General features: G+C 38.5%; 1 protein-coding gene across 3 annotated transcripts in view; it reads right to left on the bottom strand.

The window, feature by feature from the left end:
• The window catches only part of SCYL2 (SCY1 like pseudokinase 2), a 70,139-nt gene that overhangs the window by 22,673 nt on the left and 26,463 nt on the right, over positions 1–21,003 (bottom strand). For all 3 annotated transcript variants that reach the window (XM_019039298.3, XM_004053741.5, XM_055358754.2), the window contains exons 4-9: positions 18,986–19,130; positions 5,985–6,134; positions 4,540–4,761; positions 3,653–3,769; positions 2,576–2,701; positions 1,457–1,633 (exon numbers count right to left, since the gene is read on the bottom strand). In XM_019039298.3, the coding sequence (XP_018894843.1) occupies positions 1,457–1,633; positions 2,576–2,701; positions 3,653–3,769; positions 4,540–4,761; positions 5,985–6,134; positions 18,986–19,130 (937 nt within the window). The remainder of the gene's footprint in view (positions 1–1,456; positions 1,634–2,575; positions 2,702–3,652; positions 3,770–4,539; positions 4,762–5,984; positions 6,135–18,985; positions 19,131–21,003) is intronic.

Genomic DNA, 21,003 nt, shown 5'->3' with positions numbered 1-21,003 from the left:
TACTGCCCCTTCTATTTATACAGAAATTAGTTTTGCCAAGACTCAGGGAAGAATATTCGGAAGAAATTTTTTCTTTCTTTTTTTTTTTTCTGAGACAGGGCCTCACTCACTCTGTCACCCAGGCTGGAGCGCAGTGGCGCGATCATAGCTTACCGCAGCCTCGACCTCCCAGGGCTCAGGTGATCCTCCCACCTCAGCCTCCTGAGTAGCTGGGACCACAGGCAGGCACCTGGCTTATTTTTGTATTTGTTTGAAGAGACAGGGTTTCACCATGTTGCCCAGGCTGGTCTTGAACTCCTGGGCTCAAGCAATCTGCCTGCTTTGACACGCCAAAGAACTGGGATTACAAGCGTGAGCCACTGCACCTGGCCCAAAAGGTATTTTTAACTGGACAACTAAGAGAAAAAAGAATGGAGGCAAATAAGAATTCAGATTATAGGATCCTTAGGGTACTATCTTGACTGATGCATAGCTTAGGGAACAGTGGCTCCACCAACTTTCCCTCATGACACCTTGACCACTTGGGGGAACCCTGCTTCACAGGCTACAGCTCCCTCACTTGTTCTTTCCCTAATTCACAGAAATTCTCACCTTACCACCACACACTTCCTTCTGTTCCCCTCCTTTCAAGGGAAGGACTACAAAGAATCATAAAACCATTAAATTAGATAGTTGATATATAACTAATAAGCTATTCCTATACAATGCTAGAAACATGTAATAATACCTGCTATGTGCCAGAAAATTTCATTTGATCTCAACAATCCGTTTCATTTTAGAAATGAGGAAATAGAAGCTTTAAGACGGCAACGACACAAGTCATACTTCAAGTAAGGAGATAAAGAAGCTCCAATTCAACCCAGGTGTGTGACTCTACTGCTCTTAAATCCAACATTACCTTGAATCTAGCAAATATATATTATATACATGAGAGACTGATTACTTTTGTCACTTACAATACATACACACATTATTCCCATGGTGCTGTAAGCATTTTCCTATTCTAGTGGAAGTAGTTATTAGCAATAAAATGGAGAGAAACAACTGGCACAAAGCACCTACATATTGAAGACTTAAATAACAAAATAATCAAAAATACTTCAAATACTTCAAAGTGGAAGAGAAAAACAAGTATTTATTTTCCTAAACCTGTAACTTTCTACAAAGTATATATATGGTACATAAAGAACAGTATAACACATGCAAAATTTCATTGCAGTTTATCTTCTGAGATAGTAACTTATGGAGAGCTACAGACATTTAACTGCAAAGTTCAATCATAATTTTAAAAATAGTTTGGTTCAAACATGTAAAGCAGCTTTCTGACTAATGGAAAAGAAAGTCTCATACACTTACCTCAGTTTTTTTTAAGTCATATATTCATTCCTTTTGTTTTCAGTGATAGTCACAATCATAAATAACAGTAGATAAATACACAAAAATATCTATAACATACCTGGATTGGCTCCTGCTGCTTAAACACAGGGCCAAGTTCAGGTAGAATTAATTTGACATATTCTTCTTTGGTGCATTCCTCAGCAATAAGTAGAACATTGGGCAAAACAAAAGGTACCATGTCAGGGTTTACAAATTCTGAAGTCAAACAAGGCAAAATTCTCTGCACAATGACACGCTGAAAGGCAAAAATGTTTTTTATAAAAAAATAAAATTTATTAAAGGTTTTTAGTATTAGTTAACACTAAAGTCTAAAACCTCTAATCCCTTTAGGTAACATGACCATACAATTTATGGTTGAAACTGGTACATTTTGAGAGTAAAGTGGGATGCTATTGCTAATTATGCAAGGATAAATAGCATAAACTGGAAAGGTCATGGGTAAAAGGGGACACACGGTCACCCTACCTGTAGGAAACTTACCCTAATTAGTCTCCACCGCTATGTTTGTTTCTCCTCTTAATTCCTTCATTACTTATGATTCATACCACACAACATAAACACTATCATGTACTGTTAACTGTTTCACACGTTAACCCTAGCTACACTTACTATAAGGGCCTGAGAGCAGGGACAGTATTTTATGCCTCCTCTTTACTCTCCATAGCATCTAAGTAAAGAGTCAGACAAACAGTAGGTAACTAACGAATATCTGATAGATTAAACACTGGAAATGTTTTTACAACCAGGAATTATTAGTATTCCAACCAGTGCCTCTTCAGCATTCACCAACATTTTAAAAACTGTATTACACTCATCATTTAATAAGTCAGAAAAGGAGTAAAGGAATTGGAAAGGCTAACATCAACAGAAGTACCCCTTTAACTGCTGGTGAGACAATGAACTCCACATGATAGCTTATGGACTCTTCTTCTGACCTTTAATATCCAACTGCTATCTCTGCCTAGTTAGTATCCTTCTAAATTTTTTAGCCTGTTTATTTTTGGACCACGCAAAAAAAGGTCCACTGAACTTTTGGCTTCAGTCAGCAGTGTTTTATAGTCATTTATGCACCTCAGGCAAAGTTATATTATTTTCTTGGAAGAGTTATGGTAGTAAGTCAAAATAAACTTTAACTTCTAAAATCCTGATTATTAATAAGAAACTAACAATAACAAACCTTGGGCAGTTTTGGTAGAACCTTTGGCAGTCCTTTGAAAAACTGTGATTTCTGAAGATTATCTCTTTGGAATAAGGTATCAAAATATTGCAGTGTTACTGCACCAACATCATCAAAGAAGGGAATCTAAAAAAAATGGAAATAAAGTATTTTGATAAATGTTAAATTGAAAGTACTTCTCATATCTGAAACTGTCACAATATGGTAAAAAAAATACTCAGAAACATTTAGCAAAATGCTGAAGATCACCTTAGAAATTCTAATTATAAAACTCTGAATAAGAAAATAAATTATTTTTCAAGTTCAAATCTTTGGAATCTGTACCTGTGAATTGGCTGGGTAAAAACTTTCTTTTATGTAAGTCTAAAATATTGAAAGATTAAATAAAATAATTTGAAGGCATAAAAATACCAGTTATTAGTTAAAATCCATGGTTGGCCCGGTCACGGTGGCTCATGCCTATAATCCCAACACTTCAGGAGGCCGAGACAGGCAGATCACCTGAGGTCAGGACAAGCCTAGCCAAAATGGTGAAACGCTGTCTCTACCAAAAATACAAAAATTAGCCAGGTGTGGTGGTGGGGGCCTGTAATCCCAATTACTTGGGAGGCTGAGGCATGAGAATTGCTTGAACCTGGGAGGTGGAGGTTGCAGTGAGTGGAGATCGTGCCACTACACTCCAGCCTGGGTGACAGAGTGAAACTCTGTCTAAAAAAAAAAAAAAAAAAAAAAAAATCCATGGTTATATGAGTGAAGTAAAGGACTTTGAATTCTCTAAGAGTCTAGAACATCTGTTTACTTAATTGTGACTGTTAGCACTCTGCTTATTTGAAATCTTAATTTTCTATCAGAGCAATTATGTACATATTTAGCTGTGTAAGATTAAGCAAAATTGAATATTTAATACATTCAAGGATACAGATGTTATTTGGGGCTGTATCTGACTGTTGCTTTAGAAGAACTTAATCTCAGAACAGGGATCTCTGGGGAAAAACATTTTTTTAAAACCCAAAAACTTAATCTACTTCAACTCATTTTTTGTTCCTCCGTCTTAGGCAGAAATCCACATGTACTCACCTTTGTCATTTGATCTGCATCTGGTCTTACAGTCGGAGTTACATTTAACAGTAGCTTTACATGTTCACGAACTTCCTCAGGTATATTTGTAAGTGAACTAGATCCTAAACGACTCAACTATTCAAAAGAGTGATAACATTAACTGAGTATAAAATATTTAAAAAGACATATACATTTAAGAAAACATTTAAAAATTTACTCAATATTTTACTACAAATATACTGACTACATTTTAAACACACTGTTAATTCTATTGTTGCAAAACAAAACCCTTATCTTTAATACCCAAAATTGTTTCTATTCCTACAGTAAAATGTTCCAGTATTTATATTTACTCAAATGCCATGACTAAAGTTCTGTAACAAATTTTAACTAGTCCTCTTTATTTATTTGAAAAAAATATTTTTTTGAGACAGGGTCTCACTGTCACCCCAGGCTGGCATGCAGTGGCACAATCATAGCTCACTGCAGCCCCAAACTCCCAGGCTCAAGTGATCCTCCCACCCTGATCGGCCTTCCAAGTAGCTGGGACTACAGGCATGTGTGCCACCAAGCCCAGCTAACTTTTTGTATTTTTTTTTTGTGGAGAAGTGGTTTGGCCACTTCGAGACCAGGCTGGTCTCGAACTCCTGGACTCAAGTGATCCACCCGCCTTGGGTCTCCCCAAGTGCTGGGATTACAGGCGTGAGCCAGAGCACCTGGCCTAGTCTGTGTTACTTATAAATTTGTTAAAATAAAAATATAATAAATTATTAAGCTGATCTTATGCAAACTTAAAATTGAGATACTCATGTCATTTAAAGAATTTCCTGAACACATTTTGGAAAAAAATCAAAGACACATTTAATAAATTTTTTAATGCAAGCAAATTATTTATAGGCAAATACCTGATCCAACTGCCTACTGAAACTCTTGTAAATATCTTGCTTGTTGACTTCAAATATAGGTTTCCCTTTATTAAATACAGCATACATAACAGTTCCTAAAGAATACATATCACTGGCTGTTTCACAGCTCACAGAAAGTATGTATTCAGGAGCCAAATATTCAGGATTTGGAAGACACAATGAAGGTAAATTTGGGTCCCATTCTTTACAAGGAAATTTAGGCTGTAGTAAGAAAAGGAATTACATGGGTTACTTCAAATTCAACCAAACAACTATCAAGCAGTAGCAATCTATCTTTAAATTTCTACTCGGTCATGCAAGTAAAAATGCCATCACGCCTTCAACCCCAAAATTCCCAAATTCCCAAATGTAAAAAAGTTCATGCAACAAACTGAGAAATAAGAACCGTTACAACTGAGATTACTGGAGTCTCTTCCGGAAGACAAATTATCACTCTAATATGTAATATGAACATGTGAAGGTCTGGCTCATGTTTTATGATACACAGGCTTCAAAAGTTGTATGAGCTCAGATAGAGACTGTTGTTTGCAATCTGTTCTTTCACTAATTAGCTATGTGATTTAGTTAAAAAGTTCAAAAGATTGTAGTAAGGATTAAACAAATGTGTGGAAGTTTGACCTAGCAGTGTCTGACCCACTCATGATATATATCCAACCAATACTAGTTAGTTCTGATTACCTTAAAACTGGCTGCTCAACTTACAAATCTTAGGTCAAATCACGGGCCCTCTAACGACTACATATAATAAAAACCTATCACCAACGATCATAAGGCGCCATATCACCAAGGATCTTCTATGCCATGCAGACCCAATCAATACAAAGCAGAATTGATTTAATACAGTGTTTCTCTAAGTATGAATAGGCAGGTATCCTAATCATTAAGAAAAGGTGCTTTGGAAGCAGAAAGGCTGCATTCAAATTCTGGCTCTATCACTTACCATCTACCTAAATTTAGGCAGGTTCTTTTATCCTCTGAGCCTACTTAACTTATCTGTATTATTCCTATACCCCACTGAGTTATTGTGAGGATTAAATCAGTACAGAGAAAGTGTGTGGAAAAGTGCTTCAATAAGAATGTTAGCTATTGCCACTGCTATTATTATGCTCCCTAAAGAATATTCCACGACCCAATAAACGGGAAACACTGCTAGAGAGTCACATGTGTTATTGCATTTGACATCCTGAGGAAAAAAAAAAAAACCCTATTTAATCAAATAATTCTTAAATTTATTTAACTCTGGCATCCTTTTCTCAAACAACATTAACTACTATGGTAGTAATGTGCCGAAGAATACTCTTAAGTGCAATGAACACTATAAATTTTCTATAAAGCTGTATATCTAAACATACCACTGTACCACATAGCCTATTTCTAGTCCATTCCAGACGCAATCAAAATTAGAAGACTAAAACTTTCATTACCTCTTGTTCAGAAGGATTGGTTGATGATACACAAAAATCAAAACCCATTATTTTCCAGGCTCCACTTTTATTCAAAATTATATTTTCAGGAGTGATATTTCCATGCACCATTTTCACACTGCTATGCAAGAATGACAATCCTTCAGAAACCTGTAAATGGAAAAAACACACTTTACACTAAATAAAACTCCTTTCAATTATAATAAAATGTCTCATAAAAATAATAATTATTGCTACTCTTCACAATAAAAGTTTTGCGTGTCAGCTAAAAATCAAATTTCATCATAAATACCAAAGTATACACAGATGTAGTCAATTGCCAGAACAATCTGAAGATTAGTGAGAAAATTCTAGTTATAAAACCAGAGTACACCTATTTATTAAGTTCCTTCCTATATGCATATAAACAGAAGAAAAGACAAAGAACCCTTTGATGTCCAAATTTATTCAGTTCCTGAGTTTGAAAAGTGAGGGAATCTTTTATTTTTGAGTTGCAGACAGTGAATATTAAGATTTTTATATACATACACTTCAGATGGGAAATTCAGTTTTCCTGAATAGCATTGTACTCAGTTTTCAAATATTCAACTGAAGTTCACTTATTCTCACAGTGGATTAATATTTGGTAATTTTTATATTTGTCCCTGACATCACCACGGAATGTGTCAACCAAAACTAAAGGTTAGATTTCTGTTTCCAAGGAGTAGCTTTTGGCAAGCCAATGCACACTGACTTCCAGGACTTGAACATACATTCCAAAGAAGACATATGAATGGCCAATAAACACATGAAAAGATGCTCGAAGTCACTAATCATTAGGGAAATGCAAATCAAAACCACAGTGAGCTCTCACCTCACATCCATGAGGATGGCTACTATTTAAAAGAGAGAAAATCCAGGCTGCGCACAGTGGCTCATGCCTGTAATCCCAGCCATTTGGGAGGCCGACGCAGGCGGATCACAGGTCAGGAGTTCGAGACCAGCCTAGCCAACATGGGGAAACCCCGTCAATACTAGAAATACAAAAATCAGCCAGGCATGGTGGCGCGTGCCTCTAGACCCAGCTACTCGGTAGGCTGAGGCAGAAGAATCACTTGAACCTGGGAAGTGGTGGTTGTAGTGAGCTGAGATCGCGCCACTGAACTCCAGCCTGGGCAACAGAGCAAGACGCCATCTCCAAAAAAAATAAAAGAGAAAGAAAAAAGAAAATCCACATCTTTACATACCATGGGATAATTAAAATAGAGAGAGAGAAAAAAATAATAACTGCTGGTGAGGATATGGAGAAACTAGAATATTTGTGTACTGTTGGTGGGAATATAGGTGCTATGTAAAACAGTATAATTGTTCCCCCCAAAAATAGAATCAGTGTATGATCCAGCAATTCTATTTCTGGGTAGATACTGCAAAGAATTGATAGCAGGGTCTTACAGAGATGTTTGTATACTCATTTGCACAGCAGCATTATTCACAATAGCCAAAATGTGGAAGCAATTCAAGGTCCATTGACAGATGACTGGGCACATAAGCTGCTTATAATGTGTATAAGCAACTATCATCTATCAATGGACACATGAATTGCTATGCATATACATATAATGGAATATTATTTAGCCTTTAAAAGGAAGGAAATTCTAACAAATGCTACAACATGGATGAACCTTGAGAACATTATGCTAACATAGGCCAATCACAAAATAACAAATACTGTATGACTCCACTTACACGAAGTACCTAGAGTAGTCAAATTCATAGAGACAGAAAGTATAATTGTGGTTGCCAGGGGCAGGAAGGGAGGAGGAGTTGGAGGAATAAGGAGATATTGTTTCAGGGGCAGAGTTTCAGATTGCTAAGGTGAAAACAATTGTGGAGATGTATGGTGGTGATGGTTCCATGACAATGTGAATGTACTTAATGAATGGACTCAAATGTACACTTAAAAATGGTTAAGATGGAAGAGGGCAGAGTAAGATGGCCAAATAGAATCCTACACTGTATATCCTCCCTGCGCAGGAACACCAAATTTTAAAAACTAGCTGCACACACACACACACACACACACACACAAATCAAAATAACCAAAAATCAGGTGAGCACTCACAGTACCTGGTTTTAACTTCGTATCACTGAAAGAGGCACTGAAGAAGTGCTCTTTCATGGCTGGTTAGCAGTCAGTCCTCAATTGCCTACACCATCTCTCCCCAGTCCCTTACTGGGGATGTACAGCATAGAGACATAATCTGTGCACTTGGGGGACAGTGTAGTGACTAGGAGACTTTATACTGATCTCAGTGCTACCCTGTAATGCAGAAAGCAAAGCCATGCTGGGCTCAACTAGCACACATGCTCTAAGGGAGCATTTGAACGAGACCTAGCCAGATGGGAATCACCCATCACAGAGGTCAGAACTGGAGTTTCTTGGCAGGCCTCTGCACCATGGATCAAAGTGTTCTGGGGACCTAGATAAACTTGAAAGGCACTCTAGGACTACACAAGGACTGCAATTTCTTTCTTTTTTGTTGTTGTTGTTTAATTATTACACTTTAAGTTCTGGGATACATGTGCAGAATGTGCAGTTTTTTTTACACAGGTATACATGTGCCATGGTGGTTTGCTGCACCCATCAACCAGTCACCTACATTAGGTATTTCTCCTAATGCTATCCCTTCCCTAGTCCCCCACCCCCAGAAAGGCCCCAGTGTGTGATGCTCCCCTCCCAGTGTCCATGTGTTCTCATTGTTCAACTCCCACTTATAAGTGAGAACATGCGGTGTTTGGTTTTCTGTTTCTGTGTTAGTCTGCTGAGAATGATAGTTTCCAGCTTCATCCACGTCCCTGCAAAGGACGTGAACTCATCCTTTATTATGGCTGCATAGTATTCCATGGTGTATATGTGCCACATTTTCTTTATCCAATCTATCATTGATGGGCATTTGGGTTGGTTCCAAGTCTTTGCTACTGTGAATAGTGCTGCAATAAACATACGTGTGCATGTGTCTTTATAGTAGAATCATTATAATCCTTTGGATATATACCCAGTAATGGGATTGCTGGGTCAAACGGTATTTTTGGTTCTAGATCCTTGAGGAATCACCATACTGTCTTCAACAATGGTTGAACTAATTTACACTCCCACCAACAGTGTAAAAGCATTCCTATTTCTCCACATCCTCTCCAGCATCTGTTGTTTCCTGACTTTTTAATGATTGCCATTCTAACTGGCATGAGATGGTATCTCACCGTGGTTTTGATTTGCATTTCTCTAATGACCAGTGATGATGAGCTTTTTTTCATATGTTTGTTGGCTGCATAAATGTCCTTTTCAGAAGTGTCTGTTCATATGCTTCACCTACTTTTTGATGGGGTTGTTTTTTCTTGTAAATTTGTTTAAGTTCCTTGTAGATTCTGGATATTAGCCCTTTGTCAGATGGATAGATTGCAAAATTTCCTCCCATTCTGTAGGTTGCCTGTTCACTTTGATGATAGTTTCTTTTGCTGTGCAAAAGCTCTTTAGTTTAATTAGATCCCACTTGTCAAGTTTGGCTTTTGTTGCCATTGCTTTTGGTGCTTTAGTCATGAAGTCTTTGCCCATGCCTAAGTCCTGAATGGTATTGCCTAGGTTTTCTTCTAGGGTTTTTATGGATTTAGGTCTTATGTTTAAGTCTTTAATCCACCTTGAGTTAATTTTTGTATAAGGTGTAAGGAAGGGGTCCAGTTTCAGTTTTCTGCATGTGGCTAGCCAGTTTTCCCAACACCATTCATTAAATAGGAAATCCTTTCCCCATTGCTTGTTTTTGTCAGGTTTGTCAAAGATCAGATGGTTGTAGATGTGTGGCATTGTTTCTGAGGCCTCTGTTCTGTTCTATTGGTCTATATATCTGTTTTGGTATCAGTACCATGCTGTTTTGGTTACTGTAGCCTTACAGTATAGTTTGAAGTCAGGTAGCATGATGACTCCAGCTTTGTTCTTGTTGCTTAGGTTTGTCTTGGCTATACAGGTTCTTTTTGGTTCCATACGAAATTTAAAGTACTTTTTTCTAATTCTGTGAATAAAATCAATGGTAGCTTGATGGGGATAGCACTGAATCTACAAATTACTTTAGGCAGTATGGCCATTTTCACGATATTAATTCTTCCTATCCATGTGCATGGAATGTTTTTCCATTTGTTTGTGTCCTCTCTTATTTCCTTCAGGAGTGGTTTGTAGTTCTCCTTGAAGAGGTCCTTCACATCCCTTGTAAGTTGTATTCCTAGGTATTTTATTCTCTTTGTATCAATTGTGAATTGGAGTTCACTTATGATTTGGCTCTCTATTTGTTATTGCTGCATAGGAATGCTTGTTATTTTTTATTGATTTTGTATCCTGAGACTTTGCTGAAGTTGCTTATCAGCATAAGGAGATTTTGAGCTGAGACGATGGAGTGTTCTAAATATACCATCATGTCATCTGCAAACAGAGACAATTTGACTTCCTCTCTTCCTATCTGAATATCCTTTATTTCATTCTCTTGCCTGATTTCCCTGGCCAGAATTTCCAATACAATGTTGAATAGGAGTGGTGAGAGAGGGCATTTGTGCCAGTTTTCAAAGGGAACGCTTCCAGCTTTTACCCATTCAGTATGATACTGGCTGTGAGTTTGTCATAAATGGCTCTTATTATTTTGAGATATGTTCTATCAAAACCTAGTTTATTGAGAGTTTTTAGCATGAAGTGGTGTTGAATTTTATCAAAGGCCTTTTCTGCAACTATTGATATAATCATGTGGTTTTTGTCATTGGTTCTGTTTATGTGATGGATGACATTTAATGATTTGCATATGTTGAACCAGCCTTGCATCCCAGAGATGAAGCCAACTTGATCGTGGTGGATAAGCTTTTTGATGTGCTGCTGGATTCGGTTTGCCAGTATTTTATTGAGGATTTTTGCATCAGTGTTCATCAGGGATATTGGCCTGAAATTTTCTTCTTTTGTTGTAGCTCTGCCAGGTTTTGGTATCAGGATGATGGTGGCCTCATAAAATGAGTTCGGGAGGAGTCCCTCTTTTTCTATTGTTTGGAATAGTTTCATAAGGAATAGTACCAGCTCCTTCTACCTCTGGTAGAATTTGGTTGTGAACCCGTCTGGTCTTGGGCTTTTTTTGGTTGGTAGGCTATTAATTACTATATCAATTTCAGAATTTGTTATTGGTCTATTCAGGGATTTGACTTCTTCCTGGTTTAGTCTTGGGAGGGTGTATGTGTCCAGGAATTTATCCATTTCTTCTAGATTTTCGACTTTATTTGCATAGAAGGACTTATAGTATTCTCTGATGGTAGTTTGTATTTCTGTGGGATCAGTGGTGATATCCCCTTTATCATTTTTTATTGTGTCTATCTGATTATTCTCTCTTTTCTTCTTTATTAGTCTGGCTAGCAGTCTATTTTGTTAATCTTTAAAAAAAAAAAAAACCAGCTCCTAGATTCACTGATTTATTTTTAAGGGTTTTTCATGTCTCTATCTCCTTTGGTTCTGCTCTAATCTTAGTTATTTATTGTCTTCTGCTAGCTTTTGAATTTGTTTGCTCTTGCTTTTCTTTTAATTGTGACGTTAGGATGTTGATTTTAGATCTTTTCTGCTTTCTCCTGTGGACATTTAGTGCTATAAATTTCCCTCTACATACTGCTTTAGCTTTAGCTGTGTCCCAGAGATTCTGGTATGTTGTGTCTTTGTTCTCATTGGTTTCAAAGAACTTATTTATTTCTGCCTTAATTTCGTTATTTACCCAGTAGTCATTCAGGAGCAGGTTCTTCAGTTTCCATGTAGTTGTGTGGTTTTGAGTGAGTTTCTTAATCCTGAGTTCTAATTTGATTGCACTGTGGTCTGAGAGACTGTTTGTTAGGATTTCCATTCTTTTGCATTTGCTGAGGCGTGTTTTACTTCCAATTATGTGGTCAATTTTAGAATAACTGCAATGTGGTGCTGAGAAGAATGTATATTCTGTTGATTTGGGATGGAGAGTTCTGTAGATGTTTATTTGGGCCGCTTAGTCCAGAGTTGAGTTCAAGTCCTGAATATCCTTGTTAATTTTCTGTCTCGTTGATCTGTCTAATATTGACAATGGGGTGCTAAAGTCACCCACTATTATTGCGTGGGAGTCTAAGTCTCTTTGTAGGTCTCTAAGGACTTGCTTTATGTATCTGGGTGCTCCTGTATTGGATGCATATATATTTAGGACAGTTAGCTCTTCTTGTTGCATTGATCCCTGTACCATTATGTAGTGCCCTTCTTTGTCTTTTTTGATCTTTGTTGGTTTAAAGGCTGTTATATCAGAGGCTAGGACTGCAACCCCCGCTTTTTTTTTTTGCTTTCCATTTGCTTGGTAAATACTCCTCCATCCCTTTATTTTGAGCCTATGTGTGTCTTTGCACGTGAGATGAGTCTCCTAAATACAGCACAATGATGGGTCTTGACTCTTCATCCAATTTGCCAGTCTGTGTCTTTTAATTGGGGCATTTAGCCCGTTTACATTTAAGGTTAATATTGTTATGTGTGAATTTGATCCTATCATTATGATGCTAGCTGGTTTTGCCTGTAGACAGTGGGTGCAGCCCACAGAGGGCAAGCTGAAGCAGAGTGTGGCTTCACCTCACCTGGGAAGCTCAAGGGGTCGGGGAACTCCCTCCTGTCACCAAGGGAAGCCATGAGAAACTGTATGTCCCATGAGGGATGGTGCATTCTGGCCCAGATACTATGCTTTTCCCCCGGTCTTTGCAACCCGCAGACCAGGAGATTCCCTCAGGTACCTACACCACCAGGACCCTGGGTTTCAAGCACAAAACTGGGCGCCGTTTGGGCAGACACCGAGCTGGCTGCAGTTTTTTTTTTTCAAACCCCAGTGGTGCCTGGAACTCCAGCAAGACAGAACCGTTCACTCCCCTGGAAAAGAGGCTGAAGCCAGGGAACCAAGTGGTCTTGCTCAGCAGATCCCAACCCCAAGGAGCCCAGCCAGCTAAGATCCAATGGCTTGAAATTCTTGCTGCCAGCACAGCAGTCTGAAATCAACCTGGGACACTCGAGCTCAGTGCGGGGAGAGGCGTCTGCCATTACTGAAGCTTCAGTAGGTGGTTTTCCCCTCACAGTGTAAACAAAGCCGCCTAGAAGTTCACACTGGGCAGAGCCCACTGCAGCTGCAAAGCCACTATAACCAGACTGGCTCTCTAGATTCCTCCTCTCTGGGCAGGGCATCTATGAAAGAAAGGCAGCAGCCCCAGTCAGGGGTTTATACATAAAACTCCCATTTCCCTGAGACAGAGCATTTGAGGGAAGAGGCAGCTGTGGGCACAGCTTCAGGAGACTTAAACATTCCTGCCTACTGGCTGTAAAGAGAGCAGCGGATCTCCCAGCACAGCACTCGAGCTCTGCTAAGGGACAGACTGCCTCATCAAGTGTGTCCCTGACCCCAGTGCCTCCTGACTGGGAGACACCTCCCAGCAGGGGTCGACAGACACCTCATACAGGAGAGCTCTGGCTGGCATCTGGCAGGTGCCTCTCTAGGACAAAGCTTCCAGAGGAAGGATTAGGCAGCAATCTTTGCTGTTCTGCAGCCTCCGCTGGTGATACCCAGGCAAACAGGGTCTGGAGTGGACCTCCAGCAAACTCCAACAGACATGCAGCAGAGGGGCCTGACTGTTAGAAGGAAAATTAACAAACAGAAAAGAATCAACAGAAAGCATCGACATCAACAACAAGGACGTCTACACAAAAACCCCATTTGAAGGTCACCAACATCAAAGACCAAAGGTAGATAAATCCATGAAGATGAGGAAAAAACAGTGCCAAAAGGCTGAAAATTCCAAAAACCAGAATGCCTCTTCTCCTCCAAAGGATCACAACTCCTCACCAGTGAGGGAACAAAACTGGACAGAGAATAAGTTTGATGAATTGACAGAAGTAGGCTTCAGAAGGTAAGTAAAAACAAACTCCTCCGAGCTAAAGGAGCATGTTCTAACCCAATGCAAGGAAGCTAGGAACCTTGAAAAAGAGGAATTGCTAACTAGAATAACCAGTTTAGAGAAGAACATAAATGACCTGATGGAGCTGAAAAACACAGCATGAGAACTTCGTGAAGCATACACAATTATTAATAGCTGAATCGATCAAGCGGAAGAAAGGATATCAGAGACTGAAGATCAACTTAATGAAATAAAGCATCAAGAGAAGATTAGAGAAAAATGAATGAAAAGGAATGAACAAAGCCTCCAAGAAATATGGGACTATGTGAAAAGACCAAACCTCCGTTTGACTGGTGTACCTGAAGGTGACAAGGAGAATGGAACCAAGTTGGAAAATCCTCTTCAGGATATTATCCAGGAGAACTTCCCCAACCTAGCAAGACAGGCCAACATTCAAATTCAGGAAATACAGAGAACACCACAAAGATACTTCTTGAGAAGAGCAACCTCAAGACACATAATTATCAGATTCACCAAGGTTGAAATGAAGGAAAAAATGTTAAGCCAGAGAGAAAGGTCGGGTTACCCACAAAGAAAAGCTGATCAGATTAACAGCAGATCTCTCTGCAGAAACCCTACAAGCCAGAAGACAGTGGGGGCTAATATTCAATATTCTTAAAGAAAAGAATTTTCAACCCAGAATTTCATATCCAGCCAAACTAACCTTCGTAAGTGAAGGAGAAATAAAATCCTACACAGACAAGCAAAAGTTGTGAGATTTTGTCACCACCAGGCCTGCCTTACAAGAGCTCCTGAAGAAAGCACTAAATATGGAAAGGAAAAACCGGTACCAGCCACTGCAAAAACATACCAAATTGTAAAGCACTGCAATTTCTATGCAACTCTTAGTCCTGGGCTGGGCTTAGAGTCAATTGACTAGGATGGCAAGTGTCCTAGGGAGATCTAGGGAGACAACAACTGGGACAGATAAGGGAGTGCTTGCACCACCTCCCCCACCCAACCCCAGGCAATGTAGCTGGCAGCAACAAAAGGGTCTCCTTCCTTCTGTCTGAAGAGAAGAGAGTGAAGTGTAAAAAGGACTTTGTCTTGCATTTAGGTAACAGCTCAGCCACAGTAGAATACAGCACCAGGCAGTCTTAAGGGCCCCAATCTAGACCCTAGCTCATGGATGACATTTCTAGACACACCTAGGCCAAAGGGGACCCGCTGCCTTGAAGGGAAGGACCCAGTCCTGGTGGGATTCATCATCTGCTGATTAAAGAGCCATCGGGCCCTGAATAACCAATAGTGATACCCACATAGTACACCATGGGTCTTGGGCTGTGCTGGCTTCAGGGCGGTGACCCAGCACATTCCCAGCTGTGGTGGCTATGGTGAAAGACTCCCTTTATTTGAGAAAGCAGAGGAAAAGCAAAGGGAACTTTGTCTTGCACCTTAGGTACCAGCTTGGCCATAGCAGGGAAGAGCACCAAGTGGGTTCTTGAGGTGCCCAAGTCCAAGCCTAGGCTCTTGAAGGCAATTCTGGACCAATCTTCCAGACAGAAAATCAACAAAGAAACATCAGACTTAATCTGCACCATAGATTAAATGGATCTAATAGATATTTACAGAACATTTCAACCAATGGCTACAGAATACACATTGTCCTCAAAGAATTCTTGAGTAATGCCCTACAAGTACAGGTAACCAAAGCAAAAACGGACAAATGGGATCACATCAAGTTAAAAGGCTTGCGCACATCAAATGAAATAAACAACAAAGTGAAAAGACAACCCACAGAGTGGGAGAAAATGTTTGCAAACGACCCATCTGACAAGGGATTAATAACCAGAATATATAAGTAGTTCAAACAACTCCATCGAAAAAAAAACTAATAATCTGATCAAAAATGGGCAAAAGATTTGAACAGACATTTCTCAAAAGAAGACATACAAATGGCAAACAGGCATAAGAAAAGGTGCCCAACATCAATGATCATCAGAGAAACACGAATGAAAACTACAATGAGATATCATCTCACCCAAATTAAAATGCCTTCATACAAAAGACAGGCAATAACAAATGCTGGAGAAGATGTGGAGAATATAGAACCCTCGTACACTGTTGGTGGGGATGTAAATTAGTACAAGAACTATACAGAACAATTTGGAGGTTCTTCAAAAAACTAAAATTTGAGCTACCATACAATCCAGCAATCCCACTCCTAGGTATATACTCAAAAATAAAAAGGAAATCTGTAGAGCAAAGGGATATCTGCACTCCCATGTTTGCTGCAGCACTATTCACAATAACCAAGATTTAGAGGCAAACTAAGTGTCCATCAACAGATGAACAGATACAGAAAATATGGTACATATACACAATGGAGTACTATTCAGTCATAAAAAAGGAGGAGATCTTGTCATTTGCAACAACATAGATGGAACTGGGTGTCGTTATGTTAAGCAAAATAACTCAGGGACAAAAAGACAAACTTTGAATATTCTCCCTTATTTGTAGGAGCTAAAAATCAAAACAATTGAACTCATGGAGATGGAGAGTAGAAGGATGGTTACCAGAGGCTGGGAAGGGCAGTTGCAGGAGGTGGGGGAAAGTAGGGATGGTTAATGGGTACAAAAACAATAGTTAGAAAAAAATGAATAAGACCTAGAACTTGCTAGCACAACAGGGTGACTAAAGTCAATAATAATTTAATTGTACATTTAAAAATAGCTAAAGGAGTATAATGGATTGTAATACAGAGGATAAATGCTTGAGGAGATGGATGCCCCATTTTCCATGATGCAATTATTATGCATTGCATGCCTGTATCAAAGTATCTCATGTATAAGTATATATACCTACTATGTACCCACAAAAATTAAAAATAATTTTTAAAAATGGTTAAGATGGTATTTTGCCACAATTCTTTAAAAAATACAGCTAAGAGAATGACAAGATAAGCCAGATTGGGAGAAAATCTTTGTAAATTATGTAAATTATGTACTGTGTCCACACGTAAGTCAATAAGAAAACAACCCCTCAAAAAAATGGGCAGAGTATCTGAAGAGATATTTCACCTAAAAAGATATTCAGATGACAAAGAAGCATATGAAAAGATGCTCGCTATCATTATTGATCAGAGAAATACAAATTAAAAGCACTATGAGATACTACCGCACACCTGTTAGAATGACTGATACCAAAGAGACCAAAGATAGCAGATTTTGGCAAAGATGTGAAAAAAATGAAATTTTTATACGCTGCTGATAGAAATGTAAAATGGCACAACCACTATGGAAAACAGTATCATTTTCTTAAAAAGTGAATCATACACATACTATTTGATCTAGCCATTCCTCTCCCAAGTACTTGATCAGGAGAAACGAATGTGTATGTTCATACAAAAACTTGTACATGAATGTTCATAGCAGCTTTAACCACAGTAGCCAAAAACTAGAAACAACCCAAATATTATGAACAGGCAAATGGACTAGCTGTGGTATATTCATAAAACAACTCAGCAATTTAAAAAAAAAAAAGAATCAACTATTGATACACACAACATGTGAATCTCAAATAATTATGTTGGTTAAAAGAAGCCAGACCGAAAAAGAATAGGTACCATATGATTCCACTTATAAAATTCTAGAAAATGCAAATCTACCCATAGTGATAGAAAGCAGGTCAGTGATTTTCTGAGACAAGGGACAGACAAACTGCAAGGAAAAGAAGAGAGGGATTACAAGGAGTATGAGGAAGCTCTTGGGGGTTACAAATAGATGCAGTATCTTGGTCGTGGTGATGGTTTCACAGGTAAGTAAGTGTATGTCGAACTTATAAAACCACACACTTTGAATATGTGTAGTTTACTGTATGCCAATTATATCTTAATAAAGCTGTTAAAACGTAATAAAAATAATGTCTGCCCAAAAGGAACTTAGAATCTACTATATAAATTTATTCTATGGCACTGAAGATATTATTTTTGTTGTTGTTGTTGTTTTTTTAAGACAGGCTCTCACTCTGTCACCCAGGCTGGAGTGCAGTAGCACTATCATAGCTCACTGCATCCTCAACCTCCCAAGCTCAAGCAATCCTCCTGCCTCAGCCTCCTGAGTAGCTGGGACCACAGGTGCATGCCACCATGCCCAGCTAATTTTTAAATTTTTTTTGTAGAAACAAGGTCTTGCTATGTTTGAGCTCAGGGTTGTCTCAAACTCCTGAGCTCCAGTGATCCTCCCTCCTCAGCTTCCCAAAGTGCTGGGATTACAGGCATAAGCCACCAAAGTCAGCTGTCAGGATATTATTTTGGTAAGCAGGGAAAGGAAAATCTGAAAAAATGCGCATATATGAAAAGGCTAGCCAGGCGTGGTGGCTCACTCCTGTAATCCCAGCACTTTGGGAGGCCGAGGTGGGTGGATCACGAGGTCAGGAGTTCGAGACCAGCCTGGCCAACATGATGAAACCCCATCTCTATTAATAATACAAAAATTAGCTAGGCGTGTTGGTGCACGCCTGTAATCCCAGCTACTGGGGAGGCTGAGGCAGGAGAATCGCTTGAACCTGGGAGGTGGAGGTTGCAGGGAGGTGAAGGTTGCAGGGAGGTGGAGGTTGCAGTGAGCTGAGATCGTGCCATTGCACTCCAGCCTGGGCAACAAGAGTGAAACTCCATCTCGAAAAAGAAAAGAAAAGGCTAACAATACCTCTTGATATCACTAACTAAATTCCTTAAAGATAAAATTTTTATTTTTATCAAATACTTTATTTCAATTGAATGTTTTATAAAATGTATTCAGTTTAAGAATCAAAAGGAACCCACTCCATCCACTAGCCAATAAGTGACCCCCCAAAGGTTACCAATGTTATCAGTTTGATATATTTAAAATATTATTTAAGCCTGACAACAAACTGCAGAAAAAATTTCCAGAACATAGGAATAATGACTAAATTACTAACAAGAACCAAAAGTTTACCTAAAGTAGTTTTACATGGTTAATAAGTTTGAAATGCCAAAACCAATTTTAAAGGAAACAACTCTTTTTTACATGATGAATAAAAATACATACCTGAAGCAAACCATATTTGGTTTCTACATCATAAAGTTTATAATCCTTAATGTCTGGAGATATAGGGGAAGGTAGATTTTCCCAGTTACCAAGAACATTGGCTAAACTGGCAAAAACTGGTTCTGTACAAAATGCCAAGCAATCCCTGTTTTAAAAAAGAAAAAGTTATTTACTCTCATATTATTACACATTATCAAAATCAAATATACATAAAATATTAGTGCTCCTATTAAACTATCAATAAGAAGGTAACTATTTTACATTTGTTAATTTCAGCATAGACATAATCCACTTAAACCAACAAAGTTAGGAGCCTCTGCATACAAATTATACCAGATAAATCACTCGGTCTTTTAAACTAAGTGTTGTGATAACTGCGATCTTTTTTAAAACTTAAAAAGTGAAAAAATAAAACACCACCTTGTTCAACCACCTTGTTCAAATGATTGATATTCTTTATGGAAAACCAATAAACTAATTCAAAATACTGTTACATTACACTTATGGTATTATCCTTATTTATTAAGGCTGTTAATTTTCACAATACGCTCAAAGGAACTTCTGGATTTCCCACAGATGACCCTGGAATAGGAGTAGTCAGGAAGAGAGACAAGGCACAGCTAGCTCCAGTAGCCCAGTTCCCACTTCACAAAACAGCTTTGATCTATTTTATATGTCATTTTGAAAGGTGTCACAGTTATTAAATTTTTTAAATTACTAGTCTTTCATGTACAAGAAGATTTATAAACTCAGAAAATGTTAGATATTAACATTCAATGGCCTTACAGGGTAATGATCAAGAGCTCAGGCTTTGAGGACAGATACCTGACTTTAAGTCCCAGCATCCCTATGTGCTGTCTTGGTAAAAATGGACACTACTGTTCTGAACCTCACTTCACCCATTTGTAAAATGGTGATAATAGACCCACCTTGAAGGGTTAGTATAAAGATCTAATGAGAAAATCATGTAAAATACATAAAGCATGTAAGCTCAATAAGCTTACCATTGCTATTATAATTACCAAGCATTTGCCACCCAAGCCCTAACACTTTAGGCCTTGGGCTTTAGGCTCTGGCAATGAAGAACTACAAAGTAGTACAGTAATGTGGCTACATAACAAGCTTCTGGGCCTGCATAGTAACTGTTAAATGGCAGTTATGTCCTTTAATTGATGTCTCATCTGTTCCAATACCTGAATAACTTTTCTTCTGCCTTAAATCTGTTTTTCAAATGAGAGCATATGCAGAAGCTTAATATATAAGAAATAAAAACAGAGCTTAGGTTGAAGGTGAGAAATGGTCACATTGTCCTGCTGCCTGCTCAGCCATCATCAAGGAAGCTGCCTTGTTCTGTACTCCCAACACTTAGCTCATTAACACATTGGACCATAAGGCATGCTTTTGTTGAACTGTACTGTTAAAAAAAAAAAAAAAAACTGTCTTATAGACTTACATAGTGTCTTCTCTGCTAGGTCCCTTTGAATCTATTTTTTTTAGCTTCCAAACTGTCATCCTACTAAAATTACTGAATGTTACTAACAACTTCTAACTGGTCAAATGTAAGGGATTCTTCTCTGTCCTTGTTTTCTTTTTTATTCTGTATTCCCCAGTGTTAGCAGGTTCTTTTTCCCTCCTTTTGCTTCCATGACATGCTGCCAATTCTCCTGCCATACGACAATATTCCTCCTTTTTCTTTGGCTCTTGTTTTCCCTACATTTCAAGGTTCTTTCCTCAGTACTCTGCTCCTTTTACTCCTACTCTTGAAAAACTCACTTTTTTTTAGGTTTTAATTACTGCCTGTAAGTGACTCACCCCCATATACATCACCAACTCTGGACTGTCAACTGAATTACTCTTTCTGAAGTGCATTTCCTTTGGGTAATTCCAGTGTCATGTCAGTATTATTAATTCATTAAAAACTGGAAGTTCTCTTTTTCTTCCCTAAAGTGTCCCTATTTCTATCAATGCTACTACAATTTTTACAACCTAACAATTAGGACATCTTAAAGTAATCTTTG

This window comes from Gorilla gorilla, chromosome 10 (genome assembly GCF_029281585.2).
Source record: "Gorilla gorilla gorilla isolate KB3781 chromosome 10, NHGRI_mGorGor1-v2.1_pri, whole genome shotgun sequence".
NCBI lineage: Eukaryota > Metazoa > Chordata > Mammalia > Primates > Hominidae > Gorilla > Gorilla gorilla.
Note: the sequence above shows the minus strand (reverse complement) of the source record. Positions and strands in the feature narration are given on the sequence as shown.